This window comes from Taudactylus pleione, unplaced genomic scaffold (assembly GCF_031769625.1).
Source record: "Taudactylus pleione unplaced genomic scaffold, aTauple2 ptg000408l, whole genome shotgun sequence".
In the NCBI taxonomy this organism is placed as follows: domain Eukaryota; kingdom Metazoa; phylum Chordata; class Amphibia; order Anura; family Myobatrachidae; genus Taudactylus; species Taudactylus pleione.
The window spans coordinates 9192501-9216041 of NW_028284810.1; the positions used below are offsets into that span (position 1 = coordinate 9192501).

Consider the following 23541-nt stretch of genomic DNA (forward strand, 5'->3'; position numbering starts at 1 on the left):
AAAGATCTTTTTATTCTTTTTATTTATTAGTTCCCTCTCGTTTTTTTGGATCTTAGAGATAACACAGTTTTCTAATCGTTTGAAGTCCTCCATGTCTGTAAAGGGACTAATGAGGAGCTCATACTGTTCAGTTTGCTCTTCTAAGACTTTAAATTCAGTCCTTCTCTCTTTCAAGATTAGGTCGATTAGGGAAAAGGAGCAATTGTTAATAATCTGATTCCACTTCTATTTAAATGATGGCGAGGTATTTTGAAAGGATGCCTTTTTCTTGATTTTTAATCTTTTGGGAATAATTTGGGCAGAAACATAGGCCCTCATTCAGAGCCGTACGCTCTGAGCAGAGCGCACGCTCTGCATGAGGGCCGGGCTCCTTTTTCATGGAGCGTCCTCCTGGACGCTCGTATAGCTGTGGGTCACCACCCACAGGCTATACGAGCGTGCATTTTGATGGCCGCGATGGTCGTGACCATCGCGACCATCGAAATTGCGAGCCGGAGCCTGCGGTTGAGGTTTTCAACCGCAAGCTCCGGAGTGATTTTGGCTCTATCAGAGCCAAAATCACTCCCACTGACATCACTAGTGATGTCAGTGGGCCGGCTTCTGACGGGAGGCGTTCCCGTGGGAACGCCCCCGTCAGGGAGGCACGCCCCCGGCACGCCCACCAAAGGGGGCGTGCTGTCAATCAACATTGACAGCACGCCCCCTTTGATCGGACACAACGAGCGAAGGAAAGTCCTTCGCTCGTCGTGTCTGGCGCATACGCACGACGGAGCTCCCTCCGTCGTGCGCATGCTCAGTGCAGACCATCGACCCACTTGCGAGCGTACAGCCGCTCGCGAGTGGGTCTGAATCAGGCCCATAGTACGCTAAAGTTACAATTTCCCACCAAGTTTTGTTTTCCTTTATAAGTACATTTTCCAATTTATTCAAGAGTCCTTCTAAAGTCTTTTCCTCTATATCATGTGTATAATCCTCGGGAATGGAGGAGAAAGTATCTTTAAGCAAGGAAATGCCTAGGTGTATAGAGGCCCATTTCCAGCAACCATCACTCCAGTGTTCTAATGGTACATTGTGTTTGCTAAGCGCGTTAGAAGACTAATGGATGTTTAGAAAACCCTTGTGCAATTATGTTAGCACAGCTGAAAACGGGTTTGCTCGTTAGAGAAGCTATAAAACTGGCCTTCCTTTGAGCTGGTTGAGTATCTGGAGCATCACATTTGTGGGTTCGATTATACTCTCCAAATGGCCAGAAAAAGAGAACTTTCATGTGAAACTCGACAGTGTATTCTTGTTTTTAGAAATGAAGGCTATTCCATGTGAGAAATTGCCAAGAAACTGAACATTTCCTACAACGGTAAGTACTATTCCCTTTCAGAGAACAGCACAAACAGGCTCTAACCAGAGTAGAAAGAGAAGTGGGAGGCCCCGGTGCACAACTGTGCAAGAAGACAAGAAAATTAGAGTCTCTAGTTTGAGAAATAGACGCCTCACAAGTCCTCAAATAACAGGGGGTATAAAAATACAAAAATGGCGCTACCACGGGATGAGATTCTAAACCCTGTAGCAAGCAGCTGTACAAAAAGGAGGATAGTCCGTCCTCATCACCAAGTAGAGAAAAAAAGAATGTATACTGCGCTTGACTAAACAGGGTGAAGTATTAGATAATAATTTATTACATATACAAGAAAGTATACGCTACATACAGTAAATATGCACAACAATAGAACATGCAATAAAAAATGTAAATAAAAATGGATAGAAAAAAATAATTGAATACGATAAAAATGCTAAAACATCACTTTCCCACTACAAAAGTGAAGTCCCAGGTATGTGAGCAATAGCAAGGAGCCTGAGATGAATGACCTGGTAAAAAGTTCTCATGTAATGAACTTAGGTCAGCATATGCCACTTCCAGTATGAATGATAGTGGTCCTAAGACGATGCTAGCAAGATATAGCAATCCAAGATACCTCAAATCCAAAAATCCTCAAATAGACACATTGGGTAAAATGATGTCTCTTGTTGCCATATTACCGTGTGTCAAATTCAGTCGGCTGGTGGTGTATGGAACCGCCTCTACTGCCATCTCAGCCTGTGTTTCCGGCCCAGTGGGCACTTGGTACCTCAGCTGGCAAGGTGTGGGGACAACTCCTTGGTCGTCACAATATAAATCCCACTTCCAATCGGCTGGTGGTATAGATGGTAGGAGGTATGGTAGTCTTGCAGCATCAATCTTCCATAAATAAGGGATGGAATAAACAAATATCGGCTTCTGTAGGTCTGGGTAGGTGGGAAAGGGAATAGCCAGTCACTTAACGCGTTTCGCTGTGTTGAGCCACAGCTTTATCAAAAGGTCTGTACTTGTGGTGCCTATGTATGTACACTATACTTTTGGGGCCTATGTGTGTACACTGTACTTGTAGTGCCTCTGACAACTATACGTGTGGGGCCTATGTGTGTACACTGTACTTGTGGGGCCTATGTGTGTACACTGTACTTGTGGTGCCTCTGTATGTACACTATACGTGTGGTGCCTCTGTATGTACACTATACGTGTGGGGCCTCTGTATGTACACTATACTTGTAGGGCCTAGCTATGTACACTATACTTGTAGGGCCTAAGTATGTACACTATACTTGTGGAGATTATGTATGTACACTGTCACTAAATTTACGTGTCTTGTGTTACTATGTCATATTGTGACTGCCCATGTCACACTGTATTAGCTGCCTATGTATTGGGCACATGCTTATGTGGACTAAGTAAATCAGAAGACTGTCTTGTGTTACAAGGTGCGGCACGGACGGTGTAGTGGTTAGAATTGCTGTCTCAACGCATTGTGGGTTCTTTTCCCGCCACCACCCTAATTATTCAGGGTTCTATGGCAGGGATATTTCTAGTTGGCCTCATGCACAGGTAACAGGCAGTGGCCCTCAGGAGCCTATGGGGCATAGGGCCCGGTGACGCAAAGACATCTAGGGTGCTGCATCCACCATGGTGGGGCAGGCGTAGTTCGGCTCTCAGCAGGTACGTGGTTACCCTGGCGAAGCCGATTCTGCTCCAAGTACAGACTTTGGTGTTCCCTTTTCCTCTAGAGGTTCCCGGGTACGGTATGTTCCACTCGGGCTCTGTGCTTGGCGGTGTCAGGATAGGGAGTTTGGTAAGACTCAGCTGTGTGAGGCACAGGTGGAGACTGGTCTTGGAGGCGTCTTCCTCCTTCCAGGGCTTAATAAGCAGTTCTGCATACGTAGGAACTTCCGAAGCCTTGCCCAGTCTTGAGTGTGAGGGAATACTGTCCTCTTTGACTAATTGCTGCTGTGCACCACTCTTTAGGCAGTTTGAATATGGCTTCCCAAGCAGGGGCGACGGGAAGTCACTACTTCCCCTTTGGCAAATCTCTCTCCAGTCTCCTCAGGGAGGCAGAGGAGACACTAGATTATGAGCTCATCATTCCTTCCAACGAATTATGTACCCAGGTGGAACCACATCCCGCTGTTCTTGCTGCGACAGACCTTTGGCTCAACGCATGCAACATCTATTAGGGATCTGCTAGCTAACCCTTGGAGGGTTGTCTCCTGTCTATTTCATACCCTCGGGGACATGGCATAATTGGTGTCTACTATGGTCACTTCGGCTGACGAACTTGTCCTAGGCATTTACAATAGTTCGCCCTGGGATTCCCTGCCTGTTTGGTGGGCAAGTTTGCGGTAGACTCTGTGTGGGAATCCATGCAAGAGAGATAGCTGAGGAATTTTATCTACGGCTGTCTGGGCCCGAAGGGCCTTTTGGCACTTATACCAGAATGTTCCTTACTATTTTTTCGGTTTGGTAGGAACGTTCTTTTTTTTTTGCCAGTACTGGATACCGTGTTCCCCACAGGTTTTCTTCCGGCAGCGGTCCCCTCCTGCCTGGTCTGTTTTTTCCAAGCGTACGCTCCTCTTTTCTGTCTGCCACAAGATTCACCGTTTTGGAGTCAGGATTCCAGGGAAGCCTTGTGCCTCAGGAGGTATCTTTTATACCGATTACATGTGCAAATGGTGAGTTCAGCAACCATTGAGTGACGTCTTAGGGCATCTGGGTTTTAGGCATAATGGCTAGGGTTCCACCATGAATCTCTGTGTCCGCTGCCAAGGCATTGCTTTGGATTTCTTAACGTCGCTCTTCTCCAGGTGCGCGGCATGGGGGCATTGACCGAGCCATTGTTCAAATCCTCTCGACCGGTGTTTTTTTGTTCCAGTCCTTCCGCAGGCACAGAAGCTGGGTTTCTGGATCCTTTCTTGTTCGATTGCTGGACAGCTTTTTCCGGCCGACCTTGGATCTTCGTGCCTCGAGCTCCAAGCAATGGGTAGTTCCATTCGAATGCACCCTCTACGATCAGGTCCCACAGCACGGAGGCCAACTCATGCTCGCTCTGCGTATGGAATGCATACCCTCACCGTTTTGGGCAGGTCGTCTTGCTTCCTCAATCATTAATCGAATCTGAAGAAAAAAGAAGAATGTAGCGCTAGTAGATACAATGAACACTCCTACAGGGCTCCTGAAGAAACCGGGAGCGTTGTCCCGGAGAAACGCGTTAAGGCTATAGGGCGGTACTCTGGCATTGCATGCACCTGTCCCTCCACGATCATTCCTGAGCGGGGGAATCCTATTTGTGTGGCACTGATTCTATGCTGGCAGCAGCTGCATCCCACAGCCTTACTGTACAAGAGTACCTTACCCCGTCCACGGTCTGAGTGTTCACCTTCATACAGACTGCGGGGCACTCTCAGGTGAGAACCGAATCCATTTCGGCAGCAGCTGCATCTAGTGCATCTTACTGACGACGGGAGCACTTTCTCCTCCTAACTGGCTGAGCCCACACAGTGATACATCGTTCACGGATGTCCCCTTTTGATTTGGACCGTTTCCAGTTTTATCATTAAGTCGGTGTTGCGGGGCTGCAGATTGGCAGTCACGGACTCAGCAGCAAGAGATCCTGGTACACCGACTATCCATAGCCCAGGTGCCGCGGTTAGCACGTGCAGACCAGCCGTGAGCTGGTGGAGATCCCCCACTGGACACTATCTGAATACAAGGTGAGCCGCGAGACTAAGTTACTTTACCACGGCCCCTATGGAACTGTTTTGATCTGGAGAATAATATACTAGCTGGATACCAGGTGCATTGATTTGTCCATCGGTCCACTATCCTAGTGGTATCTCCCCTTGCTATCACCAGTTACAGTCGGGTCACTGCTATACATTTTGGAACTTATCAATCATTCCAGGGAGATTCCTAATATCGACCTCCGATGAGATACAGTGTATTATTTTTATTGTGTATATGTTCTATTGCTTAATTGTTTGATATATTGATATTAAATTGTGTGTTCATTGTATCTACTAGCGCTACATTCTTCTTTTTTCTTTTGTTTCATATTTGGTGGGTAGCAGTTCCCATTCATTGTAGCAGCTTTGTAGATCCAAGTGTTGTTATTTGTTCTCATTTGACTTTAATTGCGCACCATACTCCAATTCATCTCTTATTAATCAAATCTGCCCCAGTCTGGGCTGGGCCTTACCGTTCGGTGGAGCCCCGGCTCCTTGGGTTTGCATCAGACTAAAGGCGGTGATACCGCGCATATTGAACATTGAAGGTATCACAACTATGCTCTTTTCGGGTTTCAGTTTGTGATGGATACTTGGGCGTCACAGTTACGGACCTTTCTAGGTCGCTGGTTTCACGACGTCGCAAGGCCTCCCCTGCTTCCTTGTAGGCGCCTTCAGCTCTGAAAGTGGTCTTTCGACATTTCTCTCCAGCAGGATTTGTCTCTTGGGGTGGCCAGTGCACGACCCTTACTGACCTTGGTCTCACCCGTTCTGTTGGTGCCTTGTCCGTCGCTCTTGCGGAGCATTCGCTTTTTGGGCATGTGAGTCTCCACTTAGCAACCATTCATTGGACTGAGGTCACTCGTGGGCGTTCCATTGGGTACGTCTCCAGCCTTGTAAGGGTTGCTGGCACCCCTCTAGTCTAGGTTCCTGGTTCGGTCCGACCGCACTACTCACTCTCATTCGCTGTATTCCGGTATTCTCCTCTAGGTCCGTTCCTGGGTCCCTTCTGGATGGGCTTGTGGTACCCACGGACATGAATCTCTTGGACTAAGGGGCCATGACGTGGCCTTTACGGCTCTAGGGCCGTTGAGTAGCCGTCCACAATGGCTCGGCTGAGTGATGGGCTCGAGCACTGAACCATTTTTCTGCCTCTCTTGGGGGCCCTGTCCGTCCTCACCGGCCAGCAGGTTTGCAGTCGGTCAAACAACTGCACAGTGGCAAATGTACATCATCCGGGGGGCCCTAGAGCTCTGATACTCTCAGCGGTAATGAGGACAGCGGAATTTCCTCCCAGGGCATTGGTCTCGCTATTCAGTGGTCTCCCTGACGTTCGTTTGGCTAGGTCTTCAGCGAGAGGAACTTAGGGCCTCTCGACACGTCTTCAAGACTTCACAGGGTTGTCTGTTGGCTTCCACAGAGGATGCCTTGACTGTTCCGTACATGTTTCAGCTAGCGCATCGGTTCTGCTATTCCCACTGTTACCTTCGGTTCTACTGGCGTGTAAAGCCTACCCGTGTTCGGGTAATGCTAGAGGCTCCAGGCCGGCTCCACTGGTCATGATGTGGGGACATTCTCAGGCAGTCGGTATGTCCTGGATTGTGTCTTCCACTTCGCCCGGACCTGCTGCTACACGGTCCATTGTTTCTATGCAGGGACCTTCCTCTGTTGGTTTTCCCGATCTGGCCTTCGTGCCAAGGTGTGGGAAAGCTTATATCTCGCGTTTCCTCTGAGTTGGGAAACTGCTTTTTGTTTTGGGTAGATTATAAGTTTTTCACTTCTCACGTTCCTTGGTCTTCCTTCGCGGGGCTTTGGAGGCCGGTTGACTACTTCATTTTGTGACTATACTGGATTTGGCCCGGTCACTTTATTTCCAGCTGCGTTTGGCCTTTCTTCCGAAGGTCCAAATCCTTTTTACTAGGTGTGCTGTGTATTCAGACACTGTTTCAGCCGCAGGTGGTGCCGTGGACTCGGCTCTGACACAAGCGGCAGGGGTGTTGGAGCGTTCAGCTGATCTTCAGTTAGTTGCTTCTGAGCTGGTCTTCCTCATGGCTATGGCCTTCAATTGGCATGGTTTTGTGTTGGCGTTTGTTTCTTCCACAAGGATGTCATCTTTCTGATCTTTTGTCCTTACAGGACTGCTTGGGACTGGGATGAGATGGTTTTGCTAGCTGGGCTGTACACCACACTGTTCTCTGCAGCCTCCTTTGAAGCGCATTACAAGGTTGACCGGCTACTCAGCAGACCCTTGCGTAATTGGATCCACTCGGTCATCACTCATGCCTCTTCTGGGGCGGGGCGACCGCCACCAGACCCCGTGTCAGCGCCTTTAGCCAGGGCGTCAGTTATCTTATGGGCAGTGTGACTCGTTACCAGCAGCACAGTCTGTCGTACAGTTCTCTGGTCCCCTGTCCGCACGTTTGCTCATTTTAGTGCTTCAGGTTTTTTTGCCTCTGGCGGCACCCTCTGGGGTCGTACAGTTCTCCAGTCAGGCAGCCTTAGCGTTCCCTCCCCTGGGGGCGGCTTTTGAACGTCCCATGGTCCAGTGTTCCCCAGCCTTGCTGCAAGAGAAAATAGGATTTTTGGTCAACTTACCGTTGAATCCTTTTCTCTTAAGCAAACTGGGGAACACTGCGTTCCCTCCCTCACGCTCAGTCGTGCGAGGTGTTTGGGTTTTGACCGGTCTTTGCCCTACTGGTTTGTTGGTTTGTTCTAAACAGTTTCATGGGGTACCTGCTACTCCTCTCCGGACTCTTTTAAAGAAGTACTGGAATTGTGGGATAGCAGGAGGGAGGAGCATAGGATTTAAAGCTACAATTTTATTAAGTGCCAGCTCCAGCAACAACCTACAATCCCATGGTCCAGTGTTCCCTAGCCTGCTTCAGAGAAAAGGGTTCAACGGTAAGTTGACCAAAAATCCTATTTTTGAATAAGGAAGGCTATCACTCCATTTTGCAACGCCATGCCATACCCTGTGGACAGCGCTTGATTGGAGCCAATTTCCATCTCCAACAGGACAATGACTCAAAGCACACCTCCAAATTATGCAAGAACTATTTAGGGAAGAAGCAGGCAGCTGGTATTCTGTCTGTAATGGAGTGGCCAGCGCAGTCACCAACCCCATTGAGCTGTTGTGGGAGCAGCTTGACCGTATGGTACACAAGAAGTGCCCATCAAGCCAATCCACCTCCTTGTGGGAGGTACTTCAGGAAGCGTGGGGTGAAATTTCTTCAGATTACCTCAACAAATTAACAGCTAGAATGCCAAAGGTCTGCAATGCTGTAATTGCTGCAAAAGGAGCATTCTTTGATGAAAGCAAAGTTTGAAGGACAAAATTATTACTTCAAATAAAAATCAATATTTCTAACCTTGCCTTATTTCTAACTCATTTGAAAAATAAGTCAGTTTTCATGTAAAACACTAAATTGTCTGAGTGACCCCAAACTTTTGAATGGTAGTGCAGATTATATATATGTATGTATGTATGTATGTATGTATGTATGTATGTATATATAGCTTTCCCGCTAGGCTGTTTTAGGACAAATACAAATGATGAGAATCACTTCCTACTGACTGCAAGATGTAGTAAGACACATCAGAGTGTAGTGGGCGCAGATGGAACCTGGGAATACATTATACATACATACATACATACATTATATATATATATATATATATATATATATATATATATATAGAGTGTTCACTCTAGCTCCGGCGGCAGCTTTGAAAAAGGGGGCGAAAAAGTTCAAAGTTGATGTACCAACTTAAAAACTAGCGAAATACACTTTGGGGAAGGTTTTTTTTTTTTTTTTAATTGCACGACTTTGCTGAAGGTGCGTTTTTGGCGCTTTTTAAAGTTTGACTTTAACAAATTATAACCATGCTTGCACCCATTTTCAAGTACCCCAAATTAGACAGGACTACTTATTTTCACCACAAAAAACCTGCTTAATGCTATTCTTCACCACTTGTGCAAAGACGCTATTGTGGAGCAATTGACAGCACTTAAGTACTCCAGATAGCTTCAGTAGGGCTAATTGGGGACATCTACATTGGTCCCCAATGTTAGTGCATTTTTCGGGGGGCGTCAGACTGATTTCCCCATTTCGGCTAACACTTTTCGCCTGTTTGAGTTTCGCTGGGACGCGTTTTCGCGTCCTTTGGAATTGAATACGGGGATAAGCGGGGACGTGCGCGATGCTTTTCCGCAGGCAAAACCAGCGATGACGGCGCAAACTCCGGCATGCGAGAAGTCCGGGACTTTTCGCGTTTAATTGAATATGCCCCATTCTGTCAGTTTACTGCACCATGAGCCTATTTGGTATTTTTTATATTGGTCATTGAGTAAAGTGTTAAAGTGTGGAGAAACCCTCAGGCCATTACAAACTTGCTACGTGCCTTGTGTCAATTGACCATCTTGTAATCATTTCACTTTAAGGGGTTGTAGTTATTGGTATGTGTTTGACATTTTTTTTGCATAATTGAGTAGAAGTGCAGAGAGATCCGCAGACTCTCACTAATGCTGGGCATACACGGCCAGATAAATGTCTGTCAGACCGACAGACATTTTATCTGGCCGGCTGCCAGCCGCAGATGTCGCCGGCATACACTGTGAGAGTTCTCTCGCAGTGTATTCGGCAGACATCCGCGCTCCGCCCCCGGGGGGAGGAGACATTTCTCTGCTCCTTCCGTATTAAGGAACACAGGAAATGTCTGTCTGTTGGCCGCGGCTGGGCATACACTGCCCGATGCGGCCGACAGTTTACCGGGAAATATCGCATCAGGCGGCATGGACGGGCATGCTGGACAACCCGGCATGCCCGACCGAGCAATATTTAACCCTCGGTCGCCCCCCCACACGCTACAATTATCGGGGCGATCCGCCGATATCAGGCGGATCACCCCGATAATTGTAGCGTGTATGGCCAGCATAAGGAAGAGAGAGCGCAAGAAGAACCTGTTATGTGCTTCTTGACAAGTGGCCATTGTGTAAACAATTATCTCTGTGTGGTTTTCTATTTTTTTGCAACACCAAATCCTTGTACAATGTACCATGTTTTTGATGTCTGTAAAGCGACTTTGAGTCCTATGGGAGAAAAGCGCTATATAAGTAAAATTATTATTATAAGCAAACTAAAAACCAATAGGTGCTGGTTATCCCTGGAATGTAGCAGTTGTAGGCTGTTACCAGCTGCTGTTCTTGATTATGACTCTGCAGACTTAAATAAACGTGGAACAAATAGATAGAGGTAAGAACGGGTTGGGTATGATATCCCGGCTGTCGGGATGCCGCCAGTCAGAATATCGACAGTGGCATCCCGACAGGCAAAATCTCGACACGCATTGAAGTGAATAGTAAGTATTTTTTTAACCCCTACCCTAACCCATCCTTCTCGGTGCCTAAACCTAACCTCCCCCTCTCTGCACCCTAATCATAACCCTCCCTCCCTGGTGCCTAACCCCGCTATGTAACCCCTCCCTGTGCACTCCGATACTTACCTTCGGGATGCCGACGGTCCAGGATACTGGTGTCGGGATTCCGACCTGTCGGGATTTCGGCGCCGGTATTAGGAACGTCGGCATCCCGCACGCCGGGATGCTGACTACATCCTGTAAGAACTGCGCTGTCAGTCAACAAGTGCTTACAATGTATTTAACAACATTGTGTAAACAGTCTACCTTGAGGGGGTTTTGGTGGTTGTGACCTCTGTTCATCTCTACCTCTATAATGTCTTTCTGGGATATTGAACAATTTTTTGGACACTCTATGTATGTGCACGCTGTGGGGGCTTATGTGGGTGCGATCTGCAGCCGCGAGTCTTCACGTATTTTTAAAGCGCCAATCATTTTAAAGTTAAAACAAAGCTGGTTTTACCTTTAAAATGGTTGCCGCTTTAAAAATATTGGAAGACTCTTAGGAATTCCCACAGTGGCTGCAGATCGCACCCTATTACATAAGCCCCTTGGTGCATGAGAGAATTTGACGTATTTATTTATCTTTTTATTATTATTAATAGTTACTTATTTATCTTGCAGCAAGGCTGGGGAACACTGGACCATGGGATTGTAGGTTGAGGCTGGAGCTGGCACTTAATGAAATGTAGCTTTAAACCATAAGCTCCTCCCCACTGCAATCCCACAATTCCAATGTTCTTTAAGTACCTGAGGATAGGGCACGTTGTAGGAGAGCTGCTACGCAGCTCTTTATTATAGCTTATTTTTTTTATATTTTTCTTTGTAACATTTTTATTTCTAGTTAGGTCTGTCTGTGTGCTGCTTGTAGCAGCGCACAGTAGGAGTGCAGCGGCGGCTTGGAACTTTGTTCAGGGCACTCCGGTCTCCGTTGAGACCGCCTGGGCCCGTGGACCGGCGCACACTGTCGCCCTTTTAGAGGGTGCTGGCTGCTGGTGTGGTCCCGATTGACGGCCGCCATTTTGCTGGGTTTCTTTGGCAGCGGCTCCCCTCACACAGATGCAGGAGGAGCGCGCATGCCACAGGCTGCCCGGAATAGCCGGGCTGGACCGGCGTGTTCCCTCACAATGGGAAGTACTCGGTGTCCCTGGAGAGTGAAGATTGGAGGGGGCGGAGCTTCCAGCGCTGCTCTCCCCCTTCGGCAGCGGTTCAGTCAGCGGGGACAGCAGGGGATGCTCGGATGAGTCATGCATCTGCCGAGACTGCTACATTCGTCTGCTCTGCACAAATCCTCTTCCTTGCAGTGGCGGTGTTGGTCCCCTGGAAGTACTCTTGTTGCTGTATTAAGCTGCCTGGGGAACCCTGTTTTCATTTACTAACAACTGGGTACTTGTTTTAATTACTACCTGCTAATTGGGTTTAGATGCACAACTGCTGTTAGATGTTAAAGAAGCTGGGGACTCTTGACAACATGCTTTGTTTCTCGACCTTTTGGCTAAGATCAAGTGTAGCATGTGTTGTTATCAGTTTAATATCTTATACGCCCCCTCTCTGAATCGCCACAGGTTTATATACCTCCTCTATGTCCACATAGATGGTGACTAATGGCGTTGGACAGTAACTGATGAAGTCAGTGTACATCTACTGAAGAGGATCTATCCGCTACTCTGACAACACGGACGGTGCGATGGTTGGTGTTGGGGCCTCGCCGCACTGCGGTCGTGGGTTCGATTTCCGCTACAGCCCTAACACTGTGGAGTTTGTATGCAGGGTTTTTGCTGTATTTTGGCCGCTGTTTACTACCATGCGTGGCGTGATCTATGGTCACTACTGCTGCCGACTTCGTCGTGGGGCTTCACAGTGATTTGCCCTGGGATTCCCTTTTGCATTGGCAGGACATGCGCGGCAAGCTCTGTGTGGTAGGCCAGGCAAGACGGGCCACAGGCAGCTTCCGAGTTGTCAGCTACGGCCGGTTTGGCTTAAAGGGCCCTTTGGCTATACTCTTCGCATCCGCGTTCTTTGCTGGATTGTTCCTTACACTATGAACGGTTTGGTAAGGACTTTACTCTGTTGGTGGCTGTCCCCAATGGTGGGGTCTGCATTGCCAAGTTTTCGCTCCTCTTTCAGGGTGGTGCTTCCTTGGATGGTCAGTCTGACACAAGCCGCTTCTTCCCCAGCAGCTGTTGGTTTTCTGGAGGCAGAATTTCTAGTAAAACTCTCCGTTATGGGGACAATGCTCCAAGCCTATGGCCTAACAGAGTGTGTCTCGCTCTCGCTCTCTCTCTCTCTCTCTTGCTCTGGGTCAACGACCAATTGGTGACGTCTTTAGCCTGCTGGGTGCTTGCCATTTTTCGCTATGGTTCCATCTGGGACATCGGATATCCGCCACTACAGCGTGGCTTATTGTATTTTTCACAATTGGGCCGGCTCTCATCCCATACCTCTCAGCCGGCATGTTTTGCTCCAGTTCCGCCGCAGGTACGGAAACTGGGGTTCTATCTCCTTCCTAGTTCTCAGGCCGACTGGCTAATTCCGTCCGATCTTGTCTCTTCGTGCCTTGAGCACCAGGGGGTGGGTAGTTCAGTTCGCATGAACTCTCCGATCCAGGATCCACAGCATGGAGGCCAAGACCTCCTCGCTAGACATCTGGAACGCTTGTTTTCGGATTCTGTTTGTGGCAGGTCGTCCTACGTCCTCAGTGGGTACTTGACTCGGTTCCTTGTCTATTCTGGACCCTACCGTTCGGTCGAGCCCTGTCTCTGTGTAGTTGCAACACAACATGGTTGGCACTGCCGCGCATAGTGTGCACAGCAGGTATCACAATTTGGCCCTCTTCGGAGGTTCTGCTAGTGTAGAATACCTTTGCTTCAGAGTTATGGACCTTCTTAGGTCGCTTGTTTCAAGTACTTTCAGATCAGGGCTATATCCCAACTTTGCGAGGTCTTCCTTGCTTCCCTGTCTGCGCCTTCAGTTCTGGGGTGGCCTTCGACACCTCTCTCCAGTGGCGTTGTCTTGCGGCGGACAGTGCTGGGACCCTACCGACCTTAGTCTCAGTGGTTCGGTCAGTTGAACAGTCAGTTGTTGGGCAAGTTGGTATTCAGTACACCAGGTTCTAAATACAGGAGTTCCAGTTTGTAATTCTCCAATCTTGATAGGGTTGCACGGCATCCCTCTCGTTTCCGTTCCCATTCCATACAGCAGCACCCGTCACTCTCCATTGGTGGAGTGTTTCCGTTCTCTTCCTCTAGGTCCACTCCTTGGTGCTTCCGGATGGGCTCATTGTAGCCACGGCCACGAGTCTCCTGGGCTGAGGTACCGTGAAGTTGTTTTTTGGCTCTGGGGCCTTGGGTCACTGGGCCTGATTCAGAGCCGGACGTTCTGACAGAGCGCTCGCTCTGAATCAGGGCCGGTCTTTTTTTTTTTTTTTTTTAATGTAGAGTGGCCTCCAGGTCGCTCGCATAGCTGTGGGGGACCACCCACAGCTATAGTGAGCGGCCAGAAAGATGGTCGAGATGGTCAAGACCATCGCGACCATTGGGCTTGCGACGAGACCCTTGTGGTAGGGTCTCGTTGCCGCAAGCCCCAGAGAGATTTCGGCTCTAACAGAGCCGAAATCTCTCCCACTGACATCACTCGTGATGTCAGTGGGGCCACCCCCAAACGGAGGCATTCACATGGGAACACCTCCGTTTGTGTAGCCACTCCCCCGGCCCATCCATCAAAGGGGGCGAGCTGTCACTCAACATCGACAGCTCGCCCCCTTTGTTGCGAGACCCGGAGCGACGGAGTGCCCGTCGCTATCCGGGTCTCGCGCATGTGCTCGACAGCCGGCTCCGTCGTACGCATGCGCACTGGCCCACCATCGACCCGGTTGCAAGCGCACAGCGCTTGTGACCGGGTCTGAATCAGGCCCACTGTCCACAACGGCTCGGCTGTTCGATGTGCTCGAGCTCCAAGCCATCGTTCTAAAGGGCCCTGTCTGCCCATGCTGGCCAATCTCAGTTGGTTCGGACAATGACTCGGTGTTGGCATAGGTAAGTCTTCCGGCAGGCAAAAGTGTGCGGCAGAGATACCATAGTCTTTCCAGGGCAGAAACTTTTGTTCCGTCTCTCAGTGGTGGTCATGACGATGATTGGACAATGGACTTCCTCAGCAGAACCTCGTTTCTCCCAGAGCAGTGGTCTCTTTCTCTTTCTCGTGGTCTTCCTACTGTTTGGGAATGAGGCCTTCCACGTGGGGATTTCAGGGCCTCTTTGCACATTTATAAGGCTCCAAAGTTTTGGATGGGATCCGGGTATGCGCTGGCTTCTGCAAATGGCTGGCTTGACTGTTCCGTGAAATTTTCATCCAGAGCAACTATTTCCGCTGTCCACACTGTTCCTTCACGTGTCCAGGGGCATTAAGTCTTCCCGAGTGAGGGTAATCCTGGTGGCTCCAGGCTGACTTCACTGGTCATGGTTCACTGATGTTCTCCCAAAGTCGGTAGGCCCGGTGTGGCGTCTTTCACTTTGTCTAGACCCGCAGCAACTAGGCTCGTTTCTACTGGGGGACTTCCACTGTTGGTTTTCGCGTCTGGCCTTCTGTGCCTGGGAGTGATAAAGCTACAGGTCTTTCTCTCTCATGGTCTGTACTAGGCTGCAAACCAGGACTCCGTTTCCATGTTGCGCTTACCTCCGGGTTTGGAAACTCTACCTCTTATGGTGTAACCGTTACAAGTTTTTGCTTCTTACATTACTTGGCCTTCTTTCTGGAGAGTTTGGAGGACAGCTGACGACTTTGTCTTGTGACGTTACAGGTGTTGGCCCTGTCATTTTCTTTCCAGCTGCGTTTGGCTCTTCTTCCAAGGGTCCAAACCATTTTTGCACGGTGTGCTGAGTATTCTCAACCATTTCATCCGCAGGTGGAGCTGTGGATTCTTAATCTAGTCTTCTGGGCTCTCACACAGGCTCCATTGGAGTCATTGCATACAATGGATCTTCAGTCAGTTGCTTGGAAGCTGTTCTTCCTTATGGCTATTGCCTTCCCTCAGCATAGTTCCGTATTTACTCATCTTCCATGTAGATTGTGCGGTTCTCCGTACAGATTTTACGATTCCAGCCGACGCTGGTTATCCGATGTTGTCCTTCCGGTTCTTCCTCCTTTGGCGAATTCCCAGGACTGGGATGATCTGGCTCTGCTAGATGGGCTGAGCTCTGCAGATTTCCTTGGAGGCGTCTTCTTTGGTACGCCGCACTGTACTCTACGGGTTATTTATGACGCGTCGGAACACGGTTGGCCGGCTACTCAGCAGACCATTGCGCGTTGGATCAGCTCGGTCATTACTCATTCTGGTGCAGGTCAACTGCCACCAAACTGGGTGTCAGTGCCTTCCGCTAAGGCGGCGGCAATCTTTTGGGCAGTGCGACACGGGACTTCAGAAGCACAGGTCCACTGTGCGGCAATCTGGTTCCCTGTCCGCACGTTTGCTCTTATTTACGTTTCAGATTTTGTTTGCCTCTGGCAGCACCCACTTTGGGAGTACAGTTCTCCGGTCAGGCAGCCTGAGCGTTCCCTCCCCTGGGGGCGGCTTTTGAATGTCCCATAGTCCAGTGTTCCCCAGCCTTGCTGCTAGAGAAAATAGTTTTTTTTGGTCAACTTACCGGTGAATCCTTTTCTCTTAAGCAGGCTGGGGAACACCCTCCCTCATGCTCAGTCGTTCGAGGTGTTTGGTTCTTGACCGGTCTTGTCCCTACTGGTATGTTTGGTTATTCTAAACAGTTTCACGGGGTTCCTGCTACTCCTCTCCAGACTCTTTTAAAGAAGTACTGGAATTGTGGGATTGCAGGGGGGAGGAGCTTAGGATTTAAAGCTACATTTTATTAAGTGCCAGCTCCATCCCCAACCTACAATCTCATGGTCCAATGTTTCCCAGCCTGCTTAAGAGAAGGATTCAATGGTAAGTTGACCAAAAATCCTATTATAGAGCAACATATTCTGTTGCTCTTTACAATTGAGAGCAAACCGTAATAAAACAAGACTGGGTAATAACAGACAGACATAGAGGTAAGAGGGCCCTGCTCTCAAGCTTACAATCTTTAGGGAATTAGGCACTGATTCACAAGGATAGGTGCTAACTATAGCATAATGGTCCAGTCAGATTGCAGAGGCTCTTGGTGGACTGTATGACCCAGTCACACAGGAATGTTGACCAAGGGTCAGGAGGATGTTAAACTGAAGAAAGAGAAAATATGACTGTATAGAGGGGATGTAATTGGGTAGAATAGCTTATGTAGGTTATGTGTGCGGCTCTGGAATTTGATAAGCTTGAAGATTTGGGGGTTTGTTTATGAAGTTAAAAGGGCAGTGCTTTTACTAGCTGTGTCTTGCTAGTAAAAACACTGCTCTTTTAATTATCGTGCATAAACACGAACAGAAGTGTCGGGTTTTACAACCCGACATTTAATAAATCAATTGAGACTAGTGGAAAGTCTTATTGTGCGTGGGAGGGCATTTCACACAATGGGTGCAGCCCACTATACAGGGGTGGGTGTCACACTATATATATATATATATATATATATATATATATATATATATATACATATACACACAGTCAGGTCCATAAATATTGGGACATTGACAGAATTTTCAGATTTTGGCCTCTATTCACCACCACAATGGTTTTGAAATGAAACAAACAAGATGTGCTTTAACTGCATACTTTCAGATTTAATTTGAGGGTAATTACATCCAAATCAGGTGAACGGTGTAGGAATTACAACAGTTTCAATATGTGCCTCCCACTTTTTAAGGGGCCAAAAGTAATGGGACTATCAACTCAAAAGCTATTTCATGGACAGGTGTGGGCTATCCCCTCGTTATTTCATTATCAATTAAGCGGGTAAAAGGTCTGGAGTTGATTCTAGGTGTGACATTTGCATTTGGAATCAGTTGCTGTCAACTCTCAATATGAGATCCAAAGAGCTGTCACTATCAGTGAAGTAAGCCATCATTAGTCTGAAAAATCAAAACAAACCCATCAGAGAGATAACAAAAACATTAGGTGTGGCCAAATCAACTGTTTGGAACATTCTTAAAAAGAAAGAACACACCGGAGAGCTCAGCAACACCAAAAGACCCGGGAAGACCACGGAAAACAACTGTGGTGGATGACAGAAGAATTATTTCCCTGGTGAAGAAAAATCCCTTCACAACAGTTGGCCAAATCAAGAACACTCTCCAGGAGGTAGATGTATATGTGTCAAAGTCAACAATCAAGAGAAGACTTCACAAGAGTGAATATAGAGGGTTCACCACAAGATGCAAACCATTGGTGAGCCACAAAAACAGGAAGACCAGATTAGAGTTTGCCAAACAACATCTAAAAAAGCCATTACAGTTCTGGAACAACATTCTATTGACAGATGAGACACCAGAGTGATGGGAAGAGAAGGAAAGGAACTGCTCATGATCCAAAACATACCACCTCATCAGTGAAGCATGGTGGTAGTAGTGTCATGGCGTGGGCATGTATGGTTGCCAATGGATCTGGTTCCCTTGTATTTATTGATGATGTGACTGCTGACAAAAGCAGCAGAATGAATTCTGAAGTGTTTCGGGCAATATTATATGCTCATATTCAGTCAAATGCTTCAGAACTCATTGGACAGTGCTTCACAGTGCAGATGGACAATGACCCGAAGCATACTGCAAAAGCAACCAAAGAGTTTTTTAAGGCTAAAAAGTGTAATGTTATGCAATGGCCAAGTCAATCCCCTGACCTGAATCCGATTGAGCATGCATTTCACTTGATGAAGGGAAAATGCCCCAAGAACAAGCAGGAACTGAAGACATTTGCAGTAGAGGCCTGGCAGAGCATCACCAGGGATGAAACCGAGCGTCTGGTGATGTCTATGCGTTCCAGACTTCAGGCTGTAATTGCCTGCAAAGGATTTGCAACAAAGTATTAAAAAGTGAAAGTTAGATTTAGGATTGTTTAGTTTGTCCCATTACTTTTGGCCCCTTAAAAAGTGGGAGGCACATATAGAAACCGTTGTAATTCCTACACCGTTCACCCGATTTGGATGTAATTACCCTCAAATTAAATCTGAAAGTCTGCAGTTAAATCACATCTTGTTTGTTTCATTTCAAAGCCATTGTGGTGGTGAATAGAGGACAAAATATGAAAATTCTGTCAATGTCCCAATATTTATGGACCTGACTGTGTGTGTATATATATATATATATATATATATATATATTCTTTTGTGTATATATACTTAGACTTGTGAGAAATCATTATAAGGAGCAACATTGGCAGGACCTCCTGACATTCTCAGTGTAATATTGGGCTGGGATGCCCCCTTTTGTGCTATAGAGTGTCCCTTCACCTATAGTAGAGAACTGTGCTAAATACACGCAAATGCTGAAGGTCCCAAGAGCCCCTCATTAAATATTTACTTTAGCATTATGGCTGTTCTAAAATAAATATTCTCTATTATACATAGTATTAATATTTATTTCTTTACACATATAAGGTCTTGTTCTGCAAGATACACTGTGATATTGCACACAGGCATTCAAGAATACACATTCTTTAAAAACTGGCAACACCACCAGTGCCAACTCTCCCACATAAACATGTATATCTTTCTTTTAACAGCCAAAGGACTAATTAGCACCCTGGTACCCCTCACTATTCACTTGTATACAGCTTTTCTATTAGGTTTATTTTATAATACAGGTTGTCTCCCATATCCAAAATGCTTGGGACCAGGGGTATTTTGGATATTGGAATATTCGATATTTTGGAATATTTGCATACTATAGTGTAATATCTTGGGAATGGGACCCAAATCTAAACACAGAATGCATTTATGTTTCATATACACCATATCCTCATAGCCTGCAAATAATTTTATACAATAACTTCAATAATTTTGAGGCTCAAACAAAGTTTGTGTACATACATAAAATTCATTTATGTTTCATATATACCTTATACACACAGCCTGAAGGTCATTTTGTACAATAATTTTAAAAATTTTGGGCCTTAAACAAAGCTTGTGTTCATTAAACCGTCAGAAAGCAAAGGTGTCACTATCTCAGTCATGCTAAAAAAATTCTGTGTTTCGGAATATTTGGATATGGGAGACTCAACCTGTAGTAAATTCTAGTGTAGAGCAGTGAAATATAAGTAAACATTAATATTTTCTATTGTTTCTAATGACTTTTCATAGCTCTCTTTTGGTAACAGAGCTGATACATAAAAATACAAAATTTAAATGATCAGTGTGTTTTAAAGTAAAATGATGGAACAAATAGGTGCTATATTAATTCCAGTAACACAAGAATGTCCCTAAACTCACACTGACATGGGGCCCGATGCAGAGCCGCTCGCAAGCTGCTCGATGTTACCCCACTGCGCATGCGCCGCGTCCGGAGTGCGCATGTGCGAGCCCCATCCAGCGACTGCAGCTCAGTCGCTACGGGACTCGCTACAAGAAGGGGCGGCTTTCGATGGTGAGTGAGAGCTCGCCCCGTTTTGTAGGCGGGGAGGGGGGGTGGCTGCGCAAACGCAGGAGTTCCCTTAGGAACGCCTGGCGTTTGTGGGAGGCCCTACTGACATCACTACTGATGTTGGAGGTCTCCCACAGCTTTGCCTACGTCAGCGAGCGGGTCTGAATCAGGGCCATAATCTGCTACTAAAGGTAAATAGAGTCTTTGAGTATGTACAGAATAAGAGAATATATCACTCCCTTTGGAACAGGGTGGCAGCCTTCCACAGCCACCTGTGATGATTCTGTATTAACACAGACTCCCATTTAATATGTGGAATCGGGACAAATTAGTCCCTGCCCAGAAACAACCACTTTTGGATAAAGCTCTGCACTCTTTCATGTAAACTCCGCCCCATTCAAAGTCCGTGAATCTGGAATTAGGGAGGCCTGGACTTCAAACGTTAATTTTCTATTAGTTCTTAAATCATTGTACAGCATGGATCTCAGAGGGCTGTGGACGCAGGTATCTGTAACCCTGCATATGCAAGTATTACATCCTGAATAAAAAAAAACATTAAGTCTTTGTGCCCCTGTGTTTCTCACCACTGCCAATAGATCTAAGGATAAACATTTACCCAGAAGTTGTCCGAATCCTTATCTGACATCCATGCTGTAAAATGGTTCTAGAACCTAAAGAGAACTACTGTGCCATTCAAGTCTGTGGCATATTCATCATGAACTAGTTTTCACTAGATATAATTTAGTTTTCAATTGTCAGCGAATTAATTGTAAAAAATATTGCAATTCATCATTCCTTCATTCCTAAAATTTCACTTCCGAAAAGCTGCTCTTTTTGCAGTGACCGCTTTTTGGAAATGAGATAGTTTTCACCTTACACTACCCCCCTCACTCCTAACCAGCTGTGTGTAATTATCCTCTCCCTATGTCATATCTCCATCCCTTACTGCTGCTGTTTCCCGTGCACCGCATACTTTCCTAGGTGCGGTGCCTCTCTATTTCCCCACACCCCCCGGCATCTGTCCTCCCTGTGCTTCTGTCTCCCGCCCCCACCGCCGCTGCGTCCTCTCTCCGCCCCTCTTGCTTCCTATCACCTGTCTCCTCCACCGGGAGCCTGGACGGAAGACGGGAGTCTTCTGCCGGTGAGTCTGAGTGGCCTGCGCAGTGGTCTGCAGTGCCCTGCAGCACTCAGCTCCCGGACCTCTGCAGTGCAGATACAGCAGGGAGGGATGCTGGCTGCAGTGGCTGCCATGTAAATCTTCACAGGCTGCCGTGAAAATGAGGATGGCGTACAGTAACACCAAGTTACGAAAACAATGTTTTCATTTTCACATGCTTTTGTATAAATTAAGTAATGATGAATAGACCCCTTAATCTGAACATTAGAATTAGTTTTCAGAGCAGACGTGGCCGTGTACCTGTGCTTTGCCCCCATTTCCCCGTTGGGTCCTGTGAGCTGTCTTGGCAGCCATGTTTATAGCTGTTTGGATATAATCTGCTCATCCCCCAGTCTAAAAGGCACCACTTACTTCAGACTAAAACCTGATAAAAAAAACAGACTGTAATGGCCTATATAATAGAACAATGGACGGTTGTGTGACTGCTACTGTAAATTTCAGGAAGAATGAAGAGGAAATGGCTTGAAAAATGCAAAAAAGTTGAGGAGCTGGCGTCTCAATATAAACGACATCCACTTAGTTCAGCCTACCGACCCAAACTATTCAGGGTATGGCAGCCTTCTTCAGTCTGGAGACTGTTTCCTCGCCAAGATCCAGCTTTTCAGTTTGCCAAAACCTGCAAGGAGGTAAGTTATGCAAATATTGTATTAATATGCATGTGGATGCTTACGAAGGGAAAGGCATTAAACCAGATTGGGGGAAGCTCCCATTACAGAAGATTTGGGAGCTTATGTAATAGTTTGCGAGCTGCAGCCGCTGCAGGAACTCCTGCGATTCTTCCCATATTTTTAAAGCAGAAATAATTTTAAAAGCAAAATCAAGCTGGTTTTGCCTTAAAAATGACTGCCGCTTTAAAATTACTGCTGCAGCTCAAAACCTATGACATAAGCCCCTTGGTGTCTAATTATTGGCATGGAAGTGGTTGTGAGACTGCAGGTATAGTTGGATCACATTGGCCTGGAAGTGGTTGTTACACTACAGGTATAGTTGGATCATATTGGCCTGGAAGTGGTTGTGAGGCTGCAGGTATAGTTGGATCACATTGGCCTGGAAGTGATTGTGAGACTGCAGGTAATGTTGGATCACACACTTCAATCACTCAGGTCTTCTCAGTCTTTATAATGAACCAGACATACCTACTTATTTGCATATCTTAGCAAGTTCTTTACACAATGTGATCGGTAATATTACAAATTACATTTACTTGCCATACTTGTTGAAATGAATGACCAAATGGGAATTATTATATATTTCTGTTTGGTTTTGCACAGGACGTTCATGTTTTTGCCTTGGAGACTGTTCTTGATGAAACTGAAAGACGACTTTATCTTGTGACAACGTACACTGAGTTTTGGTTTTATTACATGTACGTATTTTGCATTTTGTTTTTCTAATGCTGCTGTATATTTATTGTTTTCCATGATATCCCATTTTTTTGTTGTGCACTGACTGGCAATATAAACTGAAGGTCAATCCATGTGCAGATATTGGTCACAAAATCAGAATAATGTGAATTGCATGATGTCATCAAGATATCAGTTACGTGGGTGGTACATATTGCTGATACATGTTTAGAAAAATCGCCCTTGAAATGTCTTTTGTCACGGGCCTGATTCAGAGGAAGACAGTGTCGATGTCGGATATAATAGTGTTCACTCTAGCTCCGGCGCCAGGCAGGGCGCCGAAGCTAGAGAAGGCACTGCTGCGCGTGCGCACCCGAAAAGGGGGCATGGTCATTGAAAAGGGGCATGTCTATAAGATGCGTCACCCCTTTCGTCACTCTTGGGGGCGTGCCCGGCATTTACGGACACGCCGGGCAGCCCCCAAGCGCTGCTGGCAGGGAGAATAGATGCCGGGCAAATGCGCTCGGTGTCTATTCACCGGCGGTGACCGGGTCACCGCACATTTCCCCACCCATGAGACACTACGAACCGCGGGTGAAGACGGCTGTCGCTCCCCTTCCGGGATGCCGTGTTCTTCTGCCGCAGCTTCAGACAGTCTCCTCCATTGCCAGGCAACGTAGACGCTGAGCTGGGACGGCACCTGCGGCTGCTGGGGGATGATGACGCTGGGCAGCCGCATGTACTACTGGGACCATTGGATGATGTGCGCTGCCTCAGCTATTATACCTAATTTTCTTCCTTGCACGCTATTGGCTCTGTATCTTTTAAAAGCCTGCCAATCCGTCGCCATGTTGCTGGCTATAGGTTATGCATAGCATGTATACCTCGGTTCCTGTCTGTCGAACTCCTGCCTGCCAGCCAGTATTCTGTCAGAGAGACTCTCCAGTGATTGCTGTGACTCCAGCGGAATACCTATCCGTGCTCTTGCTGTTCCTATTATCCAGAGTGGCAACTCCCACA

General features: G+C 47.0%; 1 protein-coding gene and 1 pseudogene across 5 annotated transcripts in view; both read left to right on the plus strand.

Moving 5' to 3' along the window:
* Positions 1-23541, plus strand: part of PRIMPOL (primase and DNA directed polymerase) — an 82548-nt gene that overhangs the window by 6298 nt on the left and 52709 nt on the right. For 4 of the 5 annotated variants that reach the window (XM_088446991.1, XM_088446992.1, XM_088446990.1 and 1 more), the window contains exons 3-4: positions 21620-21804; positions 22450-22544. The exons of the other annotated variant lie outside the window; for it this stretch is intronic. In XM_088446991.1, coding sequence (XP_088303117.1) covers positions 21625-21804; positions 22450-22544 — 275 coding nt within the window. In that variant the 5' untranslated portion in view covers positions 21620-21624. The remainder of the gene's footprint in view (positions 1-21619; positions 21805-22449; positions 22545-23541) is intronic. 5 annotated transcript variants of the gene reach the window in all.
* Positions 11979-12083, plus strand: LOC148506318 (U2 spliceosomal RNA; annotated as a pseudogene).